This window comes from Salvelinus namaycush, chromosome 42, assembly GCF_016432855.1.
Source record: "Salvelinus namaycush isolate Seneca chromosome 42, SaNama_1.0, whole genome shotgun sequence".
Taxonomy (NCBI): domain Eukaryota; kingdom Metazoa; phylum Chordata; class Actinopteri; order Salmoniformes; family Salmonidae; genus Salvelinus; species Salvelinus namaycush.
Genome location: NC_052348.1, coordinates 22,159,517 through 22,175,989, shown reverse-complemented (window position 1 = coordinate 22,175,989; position 16,473 = coordinate 22,159,517). Strand labels below are relative to the sequence as shown.

At 40.9% G+C, this 16,473-nt stretch overlaps 1 protein-coding gene across 2 annotated transcripts; it reads right to left on the bottom strand.

Annotated features, from left to right (window-relative positions):
• Window positions 1-10,652, bottom strand: LOC120034958 (C-type lectin domain family 4 member M-like). 2 transcript variants are annotated; one of them, XM_038981677.1, is made up of 6 exons: window positions 10,209-10,652; window positions 8,972-9,067; window positions 6,187-6,309; window positions 5,924-6,066; window positions 5,622-5,725; window positions 1-418 (listed from the first exon to the last, which is right to left on the bottom strand). In XM_038981677.1, exons 1-6 carry the CDS (start codon window positions 10,309-10,311, stop codon window positions 250-252), a joined length of 738 nt encoding a protein of 245 aa, XP_038837605.1. In that variant the 5' UTR covers window positions 10,312-10,652; the 3' UTR covers window positions 1-249. The 2 variants fall into 2 exon arrangements, with proteins under 2 accessions (XP_038837605.1, XP_038837606.1); XM_038981678.1 differs by lacking the exon at window positions 8,972-9,067 and having other exon boundaries at window positions 10,209-10,646.
• Between the last annotated feature and the right edge of the window lie 5,821 nt (window positions 10,653-16,473).

Genomic DNA, 16,473 nt, shown 5'->3' with positions numbered 1-16,473 from the left:
TGTCGGAACTAGAAGCACAAGCATTTCGCTACACTCGCATTAACATCTGCTAACCATGTGTATGTGACAAATAAAATTTGATTTGATTTGTACAGTTGACCTTTTCATGCACTTGCAAGGTCTATCACTGATTCTTAATCTCAAGCTCAAGCAAAACATTAATAATTGTACATTTGCAATCACCGGTAGAATTGTAATGTACAGATATTATAAAATTCCTTTCAGTCCTCCCACCAGCCTCCTCTGTTGTCATGGTGTTGTTTCCACTTTCTCACAAATCCAGTAACGATTGAGTAAACATGACAGGTCATTCCATGCCTTTACAGGACGCCATGTTACTGTGTTCAGCTCAACACAGTCCTCGTTCCGATTTGCTGGGTTGTCACCACCATTATCAGGCTGCTGTGTGTGCCAGTAACTACAGGGTAAACAAGACAGAGAAAATAAAATCATAAACATTGTATTTTGTCACATGAGCGAAATAGAACAGGTGTAGACTTTACCATGAAATGTTTAGTTACGGGTCCTTCCCAACAATGCAGAGTTAAACAGTAAGAAGTAAATGAGTAAAACATTTGCTAAATAAAAATGAAAATAATAACACAAAATAAAAAGTGACTAGGCAATTAGGACAGATAATAAACAGAGTAGCAGAGCGAGTGTGAAGAATGTGAAAGTGTGGGTGGACGTGTTAAATACTATATCTAGGGGGTTAAGGTTAGAATTAGTATAGGGTTAGGGTTAGTTTTAGGGTTATGGTTAGAGTTAGGTTTAGGGTTATGATTAGGTTTAGAGTAAGAGCACGGGTTAGGGATAATACGATTTTAAATGGGACTGATTTGTGGGGTCAATATACGTGTGTGTGTGTTTTGTGTGTACATGTATGTGTGTATTTGAGTATCAGTGTAAGTATGTGTGAGTGTGTGGGTAGAGTCTAGTGAGTGTGTGGGTAGAGTCTAGTGAGTGTGTGGGTAGAGTCTAGTGAGTGTGTGGGTAGAATCTAGTGAGTGTGTGGGTAGAGTCTAGTGATTGTGTGGGTAGAGTCTAGTGAGTGTGTGGGTAGAGTCTAGTGAGTGTGTGGGTAGAATCTAGTGAGTGTGTGGGTAGAGTCTAGTGAGTGTGTGGGTAGAGTCTAGTGAGTGTGTGGGTAGAATCTAGTGAGTGTGTGGGTAGAGTCTAGTGAGTGTGTGGGTAGAGTCTAGTGATTGTGTGGGTAGAATCTAGTGAGTGTGTGGCTAGAGTCTAATGAGTGTGTGGGTATAGTCTAGTGAGTGTGTGGGTAGAGTCTAATGAGTGTGTGGGTAGAGTCTAGTGAGTATGTGGGTAGAGTCTAATGAGTGTGTGGGTAGAGTCTAATGAGTGTGTGGGTAGAGTCTAATGAGTGTGTGGGTATAGTCTAGTGAGTGTGTGGGTAGAGTCTAGTGAGCGTATGGGTAGAGTCTAGTGAGTGTGTTGGTAGAGTCTAGTGAGCGTGTGGGTAGAGTCTAGTGAGCGTGTGGGTAGAGTCTAGTGAGTGTGTGGCTAGAGTTTCGTGAGTGTGTGGGTAAAGTCTAGTGAGTGTGTGGCTAGAGTCTAGTGAGTGTGTGGGTAAAGTCTAGTGAGTGTGTGGCTAGAGTCTAGTGAGTGTGTTGGTAGAGTCTAGTGAGTGTGTTGGTAGAGTCTAGTGAGCGTGTGGGTAGAGTCTAGTGAGTGTGTTGGTAGAGTCTAGTGAGCGTGTGGGTAGAGTCTAGTGAGCGTGTGGGTAGAGTCTAGTGAGTGTGTGGCTAGAGTCTAGTGAGCGTGTGGGTAGAGTCTAGTGAGTGTGTTGGTAGAGTCTAGTGAGCGTGTGGGTAGAGTCTAGTGAGCGTGTGGGTAGAGTCTAGTGAGTGTGTGGCTAGAGTTTCGTGAGTGTGTGGGTAAAGTCTAGTGAGTGTGTGGCTAGAGTCTAGTGAGTGTGTGGGTAAAGTCTAGTGAGTGTGTGGCTAGAGTCTAGTGAGTGTGTGGGTAGAGTCTAGTGAGTATGTGGGTAAAGTCTAGTGAGTGTGTGGCTAGAGTCTAGTGAGTGTGTGGGTAGAGTCTAGTGAGTGTGTGGCTAGAGTTTCGTGAGTGTGTGGGTAAAGTCTAGTGAGTGTGTGGCTAGAGTCTAGTGAGTGTGTGGGTAAAGTCTAGTGAGTGTGTGGCTAGAGTCTAGTGAGTGTGTGGGTAGAGTCTAGTGAGTATGTGGGTAAAGTCTAGTGAGTGTGTGGCTAGAGTCTAGTGAGTGTGTGGGTAGAGTCTAGTGAGCGTGTGGGTAGAGTCTAGTGAGCGTGTGGGTAGAGTCTAGTGAGTGTGTGGCTAGAGTTTCGTGAGTGTGTGGGTAAAGTCTAGTGAGTGTGTGGCTAGAGTCTAGTGAGTGTGTGGGTAAAGTCTAGTGAGTGTGTGGCTAGAGTCTAGTGAGTGTGTGGGTAGAGTCTAGTGAGTGTGTGGGTAAAGTCTAGTGAGTGTGTGGCTAGAGTCTAGTGAGTGTCTGGGTAAAGTCTAGTGAGTGTGCATAGAGTCAGTGTTAAAAAAACAAAAAAATGGGGTCATTGTAAATACAGACATGTTTTAATTTAATTACATTTTAAGATATGTCTTTAGTGTTTGTGGAAAGACACCAATGAGTGGAAACAATGCTTTTTATGAACATGATTTGAAGCAACATGTAATTTGTTAAAAGTCTCTATCACACCTGGATGGTCAAGTCTCACCTTATGGTCATTGGATTATGAACAACCCAGAGAATCCGTCCTACTCCTTACAATGTGGTTATTGTTATTACATAGCAGTAGTCTCTTACCTTGGGGTGGTCAGTGTTATTATAGAGCAGTAGTCTCTTACCTTGGGGTGGTCAGTGTTATTAGAGCAGTAGTCTCTTACCTTGGGGTGGTCAGTGTTATTATAGAGCAGTAGTCTCTTACCTTGGGGTGGTCAGTGTTATTATAGAGCAGTAGTCTCTTACCTTGGGGTGGTCAGTGTTATTAGAGCAGTAGTCTCTTACCTTGGGGTGGTCAGTGTTATTATAGAGCAGTAGTCTCTTACCTTGGGGTGGTCAGTGTTATTATAGAGCAGTAGTCTCTTACCTTGGGGTGGTCAGTGTTATTAGAGCAGCAGTCTCTTACCTTGGGGTGGTCAGTGTTATTATAGAGCAGTAGTCTCTTACCTTGGGGTGGTCAGTGTTATTATAGCAGTAGTCTCTTACCTTGGGATGGTCAGTGTAATTATAGAGCAGTAGTCTCTTACCTTGGGGTGGTCAGTGTTATTATAGAGCAGTAGTCTCTTACCTTGGGGTGGTCAGTGTTATTATAGAGCAGTAGTCTCTTACCTTGGGGTGGTCAGTGTTATTATAGAGCAGTAGTCTCTTACCTTGGGGTGGTCAGTGTTATTATAGCAGTAGTCTCTTACCTTGGGATGGTCAGTGTTATTATAGAGCAGTAGTCTCTTACCTTGGGCTGGTCAGTGTTATTACAGAGCAGTAGTCTCTTACCTTGGGGTGGTCAGTGTTATTATAGAACAGTAGTCTCTTACCTTGGGGTGGTCAGTGTTATTATAGCAGTAGTCTCTTACCTTGGGATGGTCAGTGTTATTATAGAGCAGTAGTCTCTTACCTTGGGGTGGTCAGTGTTATTACAGAGCAGTAGTCTCTTACCTTGGGGTGGTCAGTGTTATTAGAGCAGTAGTCTCTTACCTTGGGGTGGTCAGTGTTATTAGAGCAGTAGTGTATTACCTTGGGGTGGTCAGTGTTATTAGAGCAGTAGTATATTACCTTGGGGTGGTCAGTGTTATTAGAGCAGTAGTGTATTACCTTGGGGTGGTCAGTGTTATTAGAGCAGTAGTCTCTTACCTTGGGGTGGTCAGTGTTATTATAGAGCAGTATTCTCTTACCTTGGAGTGGTCAGTGTTATTATAGAGCAGTAGTCTCTTACCTTGGGGTGGTCAGTGTTATTAGAGCAGTAGTGTCTTACCTTGGGGGGGTCAGTGTTATTAGAGCAGTAGCCTCTTACCTTGGGGTGGTCAGTGTTATTATAGAGCAGTATTCTCTTACCTTGGGGTGGTCAGTGTTATTATAGAGCAGTAGTCTCTTACCTTGGGGGGGTCAGTGTTATTATAGAGCAGTAGTCTCTTACCTTGGGGTGGTTAGTGTTCTTATAGAGCAGTAGTCTCTTACCTTGGGGTGGTCAGTGTTCTTATAGAGCAGTAGTCTTGTCACGTTCCTGACCTGTTTTCCTTTGTTTGTGTATGTGTTTAGTTGGTCAGGGCGTGAGTTGGGGTGGGCATTCTATGTTATGTGTTTCTATGTTGGGTTAAATGTGTTGCCTGATATGGTTCTCAATTAGAGGCAGGTGTTTGACGTTTCCTCTGATTGAGAACCATATTAAGGTAGGCTGTTCTCACTGTTTGTTTGTGGGTGATTGTTCCTGTGTCTGTGTCTATTGCACCACACGGGACTGTTTCGTTTGTTCGTTCGTTCGTGTAGTCTGTACCTGTTCGTGCGTTCTTCGTGTCTTTATGTAAGTTCTCAAGTTCAGGTCTGTCTACGTCGTTTTGTTGTTTTGTATTATTCAAGTGTTCTTTGTGTGTTCGTCTTTGCTTTATTAATAAATTCATTATGTCATCGTACAACGCTGCGTTTTGGTCCGACTCTTACTCCTCCTCTTCATCCGAGGAGGAGAAATTAGACAGCCGTTACAAGTCTCTTACCTTGGGGTGGTCAGTGTTATTATAGAACAGTAGTCTCTTACCTTGGGGTGGACAGTGTTATTACAGCAGTAGTATCTTACCTTGGGGTGGTCAGTGTTATTAGATTAGTAGTCTCTTATGTTGGGGTGGTCAGTGTTAATATAGAGCAGTAGTGTCTTACCTTGGGGTGGGTAGTGTTATTATAGAGCAGTAATCTCTTACCTTGGGGTGGTCAGTGTTATTATAGAGCAGTAGTCTCTTACCTTGGGGTGGTCAGTGTTATTATAGAGCAGTAGTCTCTTACCTTGGGGTGGTCAGTGTTATTATAGAGCAGTATTGTCTTACCTTGGGCTGGTCAGTGTTATTAGAGCAGTAGTCTCTTACCTTGGGGTGGACAGTGTTATTACAGCAGTAGTCTCTTACCTTGGGGTGGACAGTGTTATTACAGCAGTAGTGTCTTACGTTGGGGTGGTCAGTGTTATTATAGAGCAGTAGTCTCTTACCTTGGGGTGGTCAGTGTTATTATAGAGCAGTAGTCTCTTACCTTGGGGTGGTCAGTGTTATTATAGAGCAGTAGTCTCTTACCTTGGGCTGGTCAGTGTTATTAGAGCAGTAGTCTCTTACCTTGGGGTGGTCAGTGTTATTATAGAGCAGTAGTCTCTTACCTTGGGGTGGTCAGTGTTATTAGAACAGTAGTGTATTACCTTGGGTTGGTCAGTGTTATTATAGAGCAGTAGTGTATTACCTTGGGGTGGTCAGTGTTATTAGAGCAGTAGTGTCTTACCTTGGGTTGGTCAGTGTTATTATAGAGCAGTAGTCTCTTACCTTGGGATGGTCAGTGTTATTACAACAGTAGTCTCTTACCTTGGGGTGGTCAGTGTTATTATGGAGCAGTAGTCTCTTACCTATGGGTGGTCAGTGTTATTAGAGCAGTAGTGTCTTACCTTGGGGTGGTCAGTGGGGTGCCGTCCACCCATTTCCAGGTCTCCTCAGTAACAGAGTCAGTCAGACCAATCCAGGCTCTCTTATTGAGGCCATAGAGAAACTCCTGTTGGTGAGAAAGATACTGATATTGTCAACTACTGTAGACTACATGTGTTAAATACTGTAAGATGCATTACTGACCAAGAGATGTTTGATCATAACTCACTCACTCACTCACTCACTCACTCACTCACTCACTCACTCACTCACTCACTCACTCACTCACTCACTCACTCACTCACTCACTCACTCACTCACTCACCTGTTCCATTTCACTGTTTACGATCACCAGGTCTGCTCCTCTCTCCAGACAGTCCTGTCTGCTCTCCTTCCAGGGTTTTTTCACAGTAGACAGGAAGTACCAACTGGAGTTAAACTGCTGCCAGCCTTCAGGACAGGTTTGTTCTACAAGACAGAAACATGAATTATCATCTTATTATTCTGCACCTATTATTGTAGAATACAAACACACGTTTACAGCATATCAGATATGTGATGTTATGATCATTTATTAGGTGAACTCACTCAGATTAGAGAACTTTGTCATGAGATCATCTCTTTCCTTCTGTAGCTGGTCTCTCTCTTCAGTCAGGGTGTTGCAACTGGTCTGTAGCTGGTCTCTCTCTTCAGTCTCATTGCCTCTGTTATCTGGAAAGGATTGATACATATAGCTCCTGGTTAATTCACTCACAAAACAGTAATTCAATAATATCTAAATGCATATTCCCATGATAATGACTCAGATGATTGGCTTGCAGTGTGGACATTTCACCAGTAAAACGTGATGAATTATCATTCAAGATTGACATGGATGTTTACAGTCTATTTTGAAATGAGCTGTTCCTGACTTGGTGTAGGACATAGAACATTTTCTTGAGACAATGTGGATATAGTCAGACGTTGTTATCTGAGGACGCATTTTATGTATATTCTATAAAGAGATTCAAAAGGTGTCATCTGTCGGTACAAACTCTGATTCAGACATGATGATGTCATAAACAAGTATCACTACACCACTGGTTACAAAAGACATGATTGACATCGGTAAAAGAGGAGAGACGATCACCTGATCATTGATGTTGAGGAATGATGTAAATCTGCTAGTTAGCTAGATCAATCATTCTTTCACTGATTGGGATTTAGTCTTTAATACTCACAAATAATAACTTCATAACATAGCCTGACCTTCATGGTCCCGCTTTAAATCACCTTCAGCTTATGAAGGCTTTTATACATCCTTCGTAATGCTTTCATAAGCACTACATAAATGTGTTATATAGCATCTATAAGTATATGTCATGCTTTATAAAGGGTTCATTAACATGGCCTAACTGTGTGACAATATCTCCCATGTCAAATGTGACATCACCCACTATGTTGAAAATGATATAAACATATAAAGGGTGACATGTTGTGCTGAAGGATGACACACACTCTAAAGTGAAGTTTAGACACCTAATCTCGTTCCCAGACACTTCCGCCCAAATGCTTGGAAGGTCTGGTAGATCTACGCATCAAACTTGGCCTTCATTAGTTAGGTTAGATTAAAAGTACATTTTAAGAAGAGAAATTAGGGCTTAGCCATAATTATGACTTTGTGGCCGTGTTAACTAGTGACGACTAGGGGGAATGTATTTGCTAGCAAAGGACATAGCCTAATGGCAAATATTTTACTCAGTAAGGTCACTTACATAGAATTCTATTGTCACTCCCACTAAGGCCAACTTTGAATGGTTGATATCCCAGGCTTATACAGTGCATTCGGAAAGTATTCAGACCCTTTGACTTTCTTACAGCCTTATTCTACAATGTATGAAATTGTTTTCTCCCCTCATCAATCTACACAAAATAACACATAATGACAAAGCGAAAAACAGTTTTGTAGAAATGTTTGCAACTTTATTATAAATAATTAAACAGAAATATCACATTTACATAAGTATTTAGACCCTTTACTCAGCACTTTGTTGAAGCACCTTTGGCAGCGATTACAGACTTGAGGCTTATTGGGTATGATTCTACAAGCTTGGCACACCTTTATTTGGGGAGTTTCTCCCATTTTTCTCTGTAGATCCTCTCGACCTCTGTTAGGTTGGATGGGGAGCATCGCTGCACAGATATTGGTCACCTCCCTGACCAAGGCCCTTCTCCCCCTATTGCTAATTTTGGCCAGGTGGCAAGCTCTAGGAAGAGTCTTGGTGTTTCCAAACTCCTTCCATTTAGGAATGATGGAGGCCACTGTGTTCTTGGGGACCTTCAATGCTGCATACATTTCTTTGTACCCTTCCCCAGATATGTGCCTCGACACAATCCTGTCTCCGAGCTCTATGGACAATTCCTTTGACCTCGTGGCTTGGTTTTTGCTCTGACATGCACTGTCAACTATGGGACCTTTATATAGACAGGTGTATGCCTTTCCAAATCATGTCCAATCAATTGATTTTACCACAGGTGGACTCCAATCAAGTTGTAGAAACATCTCAAGGATGATCAATGGAAACAGGATGCACCTGAGCTCAATTTCGAGTCTCAAAGCAAAGGGTCTGATTACTTATGTATATAAGGTATTTATGTTTTGTTTTTTTATACATTTGGAAAAATATATATTAACCTGTTTTCACTTTGTCATTATGCGGTGTGTAGATTGATTCAATATTTTTTCCCCTCATCAATTTTAGAATAAGGCTGTAACGTAACAAAATGTGGAAAAAGTGAAGACGTCTGAATACTTCCCGAATACACAGTGTATATATGGTTTGTGTACTCAAGTGTACTCAATGATCGGCTATGAAAAGACAACTGACATTTACTCCTGAGGTGCTGACCTGTTGCACCCTTGACAACTACTGTGATTATTATTTTTTGACCATACTGGTCATTTATGAACATTTCAACATCTTGGCCATGTTCTGTTATAATCTCCACCAGGCACAGCCAGAAGAGGACTGGCCACCCCTCAGAGCCTGGTTCCTCTCTAGGTTTCTTCCTAGGTTCTTCCTAGGCCTTTCTAGGGAGTTTTTCCTAGCCACCGTGCTTCTACACCTGCATTGCTTGCTGTTTGTGGTTTTAGGCTGGGTTTCTGTACAGCACTTTGAGATATCAGCTGATGTAAGAAGGGCTATATAAATACATTTGATTTGATTTGAAGCAGAGCTGATGCAGTTGTATTGTTTTTGTGGTCACATGTTTGTCAGTGCTTGACTTTGACGGAAATCGGTTCCGGTACGCAGTCCCAAATGGCTCCCTGTTCCCTAAATAGTGCACTGTCAAAAGTACTGTGCTAATAGGGTGTCATTTGGGCCTCACTCACAGAAAGCCAGTCTCAGGGAGATGTTGAGAGTGACTTGTAGAACACACAGCACTCCTAAACACACAGCAGCCAGCCTGTAGAGTCTTAGTCTTCCATCTGCAGAGGAACAGGAACGCACACAATCCTACATTAAGACTAAAACAGAACAAACATCATCCTACATCACTACTGATTATCATTAGAATTCCGATAACCAAACCCCCCTACCCCCCAATTTAGGGTTGGTAGCGACCGTTTGCTCAAGAGTGCTGTCATCTCAATTCTGATAAACAGGAAGCTACTTTATGAAGAAATTACCATAATTACACAATATAGCAAAAGCATGACTTAAAGAGGCTATCTGCGATTGCTGCTTACGTTTTTGGGACTTTGAAATGTATAATATTTACCTATTCATTATTTTTTAATGTAACTTATAAATGCCTCATGAGCTTAGTTTACCCCATCAGGACCCAAAATAAAAGCTTGTTCTACCATGGAACTGTTAACAAACACTGTGTAGTCTCAGATGGGTAAAACTATAATTTTGATCTCATGGATGGTCAGTCCTTGCATACATAGCTCTGTCTATGAATTACATACAGTACCAGTCATACATAGTTCTGTCTATGAATTACATACAGTACCAGTCATACATAGTTCTGTCTATGAATTACATACAGTACCAGTCATACATAGTTCTGTCTATGAATTACATACAGTACCAGTCATACATAGATCTGTCTATGAATTACATACAGTACCAGTCATACATACTGTAGTTCTGTCTATGAATTACATCCAGTACCAGTCATACATAGTTCTGTCTATAAATTACATACAGTACAGGCAGTACAATAACAGGCAGGTCACCAGGTGCACAGAGCCTGTTTCAGGTTACCAGACACTCAGCTGTTGACCAATAACAGTGGTGGGGTGTCCACTGTGTTGTTGTTTAAAAATGTTATTTTTAATTGATTATTAAATAGTTCCACATAGTTCCAATAACTGAATTTAAACAATAAATTCAATTGATACATTTTAGTGTTTGTGACCCCAGCAGGTTGTAAACCCCAGGTTCTGTACCAACTGAACCACCCAGAAGACAGAACAATAAAACATGTACAAGTGTTTTTCTATGATGTGATATTAGTGTGTGTGTGTGCGTGTCAGCATACGTGAGTGCGTTCGGTTTGTGCGTTCATACCTGTCTGCATCTGTGTGCGTGTGAGAGAGAGAGAAAGATAATTCTTTGTACCTGAGAGATGGGTCTCAGTCTTCATGCTCCTCGTTGCTTTGTTCCGGTTTTCTTCAGTAACTTCATTTAATTCAATCACCTGTTTGTTGATGTAGTCGGCCATCTTAACTAAATGTACCGAATATCAATGATTACCCCAATCAATTAATAGGTCAACTAATTGAGTCTGTCTGACCTTTAATTGTAGTATATATGATTTTAACTTTTACTTATAGTGTTAACTTACTAATGATTACCTTTCTAACTGACTCCTAATGGTAATATCTACTGTATGATTCTAACTTCAGTGACTAGTAGTTGAGTAGTTGCTCTGATATGGGTCTCCATTGGTGTCTCTAATGTCTGTCAGTGGTGCACTGCAGTTGAAAGAATGTTTTAAGTATCCAATCACTTTCAAGCAAGACGTCATATTTCGCAATAACTATACGTGACATTGTTCATAAGGAAGTGACATTATGGCTCGCACTCCATGACTCACATTCAATCAGGAAGCTGGTAGAACTCAGAGATGGTTCCTTTATTTATTCATCTGTGCCTTTGTTCTTCTTATTCTAAAAGTTATTTATGATTATAATTGATAATGAAATTTAAAAATATATAAATAAACTTAGCAGAAGCACGGGAAGTCACATGACATGTTGCTACTAAAAAGAGCTAGAGGTAGAGAGAGAGAGATTTGTGTACAGCCTACAAGAAATGCTACATAATGAACTGTACATTTTAAGATTGACAATAGGTATTGAGTGATATATACCTAATTTGTTTTGTGTGCATGAATAATTCAGTGTGTGTGTTTGTGTGTGTGTGTGTGTGTGTGTGTGTGTGTGTGTGTGTGTGTGTGTGTGTGTGTGTGTGTGTGTGTGTGTGTGTGTGTGTGTGTGTGTGTGTGTGTGTGTGTGTGTGTGTGCACGTACCTTTCTCTCCAACGTCTCGTTCATAGAGCCATTCTACCAAAATATATAATCGGTCTTAAGATACAGTAAACAGTTCCTTAAACAGCAGTACCCACAAGAGGCCTTTTTCACACATCCAGTACTGTGGATATGAACACTGATAGTCCCACCATTCTCTGTAGCCTGATGACCAGTAACGTACCACCACACAGTTCTCCACTCCACCACCACACAGTTCTCCACTCCACCACCACACAGTTCTCAACTCCACCACCACACAGTTCTCCACTCCACCACCACACAGTTCTCCACTCCACCACCACACAGTTCTCAACTCCACCACCACACAGTTCTCCACTCCACCACCACACAGTTCTCCACTCCACCACCACACAGTTCTCCACTCCACCACCACACAGCTCTCAACTCCACCACCACACAGTTCTCAACTCCACCACCACACAGTTCTCAACTCCACCACCACACAGTTCTCCACTCCACCACCACACAGTTCTCCGCTCCACCACCACACAGTTCTCCACTCCACCACCACACAGTTCTCCGCTCCACCACCACACAGTTCTCCACTCCACCACCACACAGTTCTCAACTCCACCACCACACAGTTCTCAACTCCACCACCACACAGTTCTCAACTCCACCACCACACAGTTCTCAACTCCACCACCACACAGTTCTCCACTCCACCACCACACAGTTCTCCGCTCCACCACCACACAGTTCTCCGCTCCACCACCACACAGTTCTCCACTCCACCACCACACAGTTCTCCACTCCACCACCACACAGAGTTAGACTGACCACTCTCTCAGAACCTAGAGTATGAACAACACAGAGTTAGACTGACCACTCTCTCAGAACCTAGAGTATGAACAACACAGAGTTAGACTGACCTCTCTCTCCAGAACCTAGAGTATGAACAACACAGAGTTAGACTGACCACTCTCTCAGAACCTAGAGTATGAACAACACAGAGTTAGACTGACCTCTCTCTCAGAACATATAATATGAACAACACAGAGTTAGACTGACCACTCTCTCAGAACCTAGATTATGAACAACACAGAGTTAGACTGACCTCTCTCTCAGAACCTAGAGTATGAACAACACAGAGTTAGACTGATCTCTCTCTCAGAACCTAGAGTATGAACAACACAGAGTTAGACTGATCTCTCTCTCAGAACCTAGAGTATAAACAACACAGAGTTAGACTGACCTCTCTCAGATCCTAGATTATGAACAACACAGAGTTAGACTGACCTCTCTCTCAGAACCTAGAGTATGAACAACACAGAGTTAGACTGATCTCTCTCTCAGAACCTAGAGTATAAACAACACAGAGTTAGACTGATCACTCTCTCAGACCCTAGAGTATGGTATCTGTCTGTACACAGGTCAATGATACCTCTACTGGTCTCTGTCTGTACACAGGTCAATGATACCACTTCTGGTCTCTGTCTGTACACAGGTCAATGATACCACTTCTGGTCTCTGTCTGTACACAGGTCAATGATACCTCTACTGGTCTCTGTCTGTACACAGTTCAATGATACCTCTGCTGGTCTCTGTCTGTACACAGGTCAATGATACCTCTACTGGTATCTGTCTGTACACAGGTCAATGATACCTCTACTGGTATCTGTCTGTACACAGGTCAATGATACCACTACTGGTATATGTCTGTACACAGGTCAATGATACCTCTACTGGTATCTGTCTGTACACAGGTCAATGATACCACTACTGGTATCTGTCTGTACACAGGTCAATGATACCACTACTGGTATATCTCTGTACACAGGTCAATGATACCTCTACTGGTATCTGTCTGGTCTCTGTCTTGTTCCAGACCAGTGGTGTTGTAACAGGCCTCTAAATGTTTTCTCTCTTCATTAGAGCGGGCTGAAAGAAAGAAAAGAGAAGTTCCTGTGATGTGTTCCAAATGACACTATATTCCTTATATGGTGAGCTGCTTTTGACCAAAACCTTAAGTGCCCCGGTCAAAAGTAGTGTACTTTAAAGAGGATAGGATGATATTTGGGACACGGAGGTTGTGGTATTTTCATAATTTTTTTGTGTCAACAGTTTTGAAAAACTGCTGGTCCCACAAGCTGTGTAATGTCTGTAAGTCTGAATTGTGATCCTTGCTTTGTGAGAACAGAACTATAGTGCGATAATAAAATACATATCGATCCTATCGGCCAGGGTTAAAGTAATGCACTATACATGGAATGACACCCTAGATTCCCAAATGGCACCCTATCCCCTATATTAGTGCACTACGTTTGACCAGTGCACTAATGGAGTGTCATTTGGGACACAGCCTCACTCACAGAAAGCCAGTCTCAGGGAGATGTTGAGAGTGACTTGTAGAACACACAGCACTCCTAAACACACAGCAGCCAGCCTGTAGAGTCTTAGTCTTCCATCTGCAGAGAAACACACACACACCATCATCCTACATCACTAATGATTATGATTAGAATTCTGAAAGCCAAACATTTCCATTGGTTTTCCCCCATTGAGGGTTGGCAGTAACAGTCTGCTCAAGCTTGGGGTCATCTCACATCAGATAAACAGGAAGCTACTGTATGAAGAAATTTCCAAAATTACACAATTTAGCCGAAGCATGATATAAAGGGTCTATCTGCGATTGCTATATCACATTTTATTTTTGTGCCTCATGAGATTAGTTTAACTTTCTAACCCCATCATGACCCAAAATATAAACTTGTTCTACCATGGAACTGTAAACAAACACTGTGTAGCCTCAGATTGTTGAAACTATCATTTAGATCTCGTGGAGGATCAGTCCTTGCATGCATAGTTCTGTCTATGCATACATTTAAGAGTGGTTTCATTTTTCCAGCCCCAGCAGGGTGTTTACTGTGTTGTTTAAAAAGGTTATTTTCAATTAATCACATTTAAATAGTTCAAAATAGTTCAATCTTTTTTTCCTATTATGTGGTATTAGTGTGTGTGTGTGTGTGTGTGTGTGTGTGTATGTGTGTGTGTGTGGTGTGTGTGTGTGCGTGTGTGTGTGCGTGAGTGCGTGCGTTCGGTTTGTGCGTTCGTACCTGCCTGCATCTGAGTGTGTGTGTGTGTGTGTGTGTGTGTGTGTGTGTGTGTGTGTGTGTGTGTGTGTGTGTGTGTGTGCGTGCGCGCATGCGTACCCGCCTGCCTGCCTGCCTGCCTCTGAGTGTGTGAGAGAGAGACAGATAGATATTTCTTAGTTCTTACCTGAGAGTTGGGTCTCAGTCTTCACGCTCCTCGTTGCTCTGTTCCGGTTTTCTTCTGTAACTTTCTTTAATTCAATCACCTGTTTGTTGATGTAGTCGGCCATCTTAACTACCCGTACCGAATATCAATGATTACCCCAAAAAATATATTAATCAACTAATTCATTCTGACCTCTTATTGTAATATCTATGATTTTATTTACTTTTACTTGTAGTATTAACTTAGTGTATGATTACCTTTCTAACTGATTCCTAATGGTAATATCTACTGTATGATTACCTTTCTAACTGACTCCTAATGGTAATATCTACTGTATGATTACCTTTCTAACTGACTCCTAATGGTAATATCTACTGTATGATTACCTTTCTAACTGACTCCTAATGGTAATATCTACTGTATGATTACCTTTCTAACTGACTCCTAATGGTAATATCTACTGTATGATTACCTTTCTAACTGACTCCTAATGGTAATATCTACTGTATGATTACCTTTCTAACTGATTCCTAATGGTAATATCTACTGTATGATTACCTTTCTAACTGACTCCTAATGGTAATATCTACTGTATGATTACCTTTCTAACTGACTCCTAATGGTAATATCTACTGTATGATTACCTTTCTAACTGACTACTAATGGTAATATCTACTGTATGATTACCTTTCTAACTGACTCCTAATGGTAATATCTACTGTATGATTACCTTTCTAACTGACTCCTAATGGTAATATCTACTGTATGATTACCTTTCTAACTGACTCCTAATGGTAATATCTACTGTATGATTACCTTTCTAACTGACTGCTAATGGTAATATCTACTGTATGATTACCTTTCTAACTGACTCCTAATGGTAATATCTACTGTATGATTACCTTTCTAACTGACTCCTAATGGTGATATCTACTGTATGATTACCTTTCTAACTGATTCCTAATGGTAATATCTACTGTATGATTACCTTTCTAACTGACTCCTAATGGTAATATCTACTGTATGATTACCTTTCTAACTGACTCCTAATGGTAATATCTACTGTATGATTACCTTTCTAACTGACTCCTAATGGTAATATCTACTGTATGATTACCTTTCTAACTGACTCCTAATGGTAATATCTACTGTATGATTACCTTTCTAACTGACTCCTAATGGTAATATCTACTGTATGATTACCTTTCTAACTGACTCCTAATGGTAATATCTACTGTATGATTACCTTTCTAACTGACTCCTAATGGTAATATCTACTGTATGATTACCTTTCTAACTGACTATAATGGTAATATCTACTGTATGATTACCTTTCTAACTGACTCCTAATGGTAATATCTACTGTATGATTACCTTTCTAACTGACTCCTAATGGTAATATCTACTGTATGATTACCTTTCTAACTGACTCCTAATGGTAATATCTACTGTATGATTACCTTTCTAACTGACTCCTAATGGTGATATCTACTGTATGATTACCTTTCTAACTGACTCCTAATGGTAATATCTACTGTATGATTACCTTTCTAACTGACTCCTAATGGTAATATCTACTGTATGATTACCTTTCTAACTGACTCCTAATGGTAATATCTACTGTATGATTACCTTTCTAACTGACTCCTAATGGTAATATCTACTGTATGATTACCTTTCTAACTGACTCCTAATGGTAATATCTACTGTATGATTACCTTTCTAACTGATTCCTAATGGTAATATCTACTGTATGATTACCTTTCTAACTGACTCCTAATGGTAATATCTACTGTATGATTACCTTTCTAACTGACTCCTAATGGTAATATCTACTGTATGATTACCTTTCTAACTGACTCCTAATGGTAATATCTACTGTATGATTACCTTTCTAACTGACTCCTAATGGTAATATCTACTGTATGATTACCTTGATAACTGACTCCTAATGGTAATATATACTGTATGATTACCTTTCTAACTGACTCCTAATGGTAATATCTACTGTATGATTACCTTTCTAACTGACTCCTAATGGTAATATCTACTGTATGATTACCTTTCTAACTGACTCCTAATGGTAATATCTACTGTATGATTACCTTTCTAACTGACTCCTAATGGTAATA

Bases quoted from the DNA above. Each gene is read 5' to 3' on its own strand.
- LOC120034958 (XM_038981677.1), bottom strand. From the start codon at position 10,311: ATGGCCGACTACATCAACAAACAGGTGATTGAATTAAATGAAGTTACT. The intron at 6,310-8,971 runs GTGAGTGAGGCC...AATCCTTTCCAG, and splicing joins CTCCCTGAGACTGGCTTTCT to ATAACAGAGGCAATGAGACT. The intron at 5,726-5,923 runs GTGAGTGAGTGA...TCTCACCAACAG, and splicing joins TAAACAGTGAAATGGAACAG to GAGTTTCTCTATGGCCTCAA.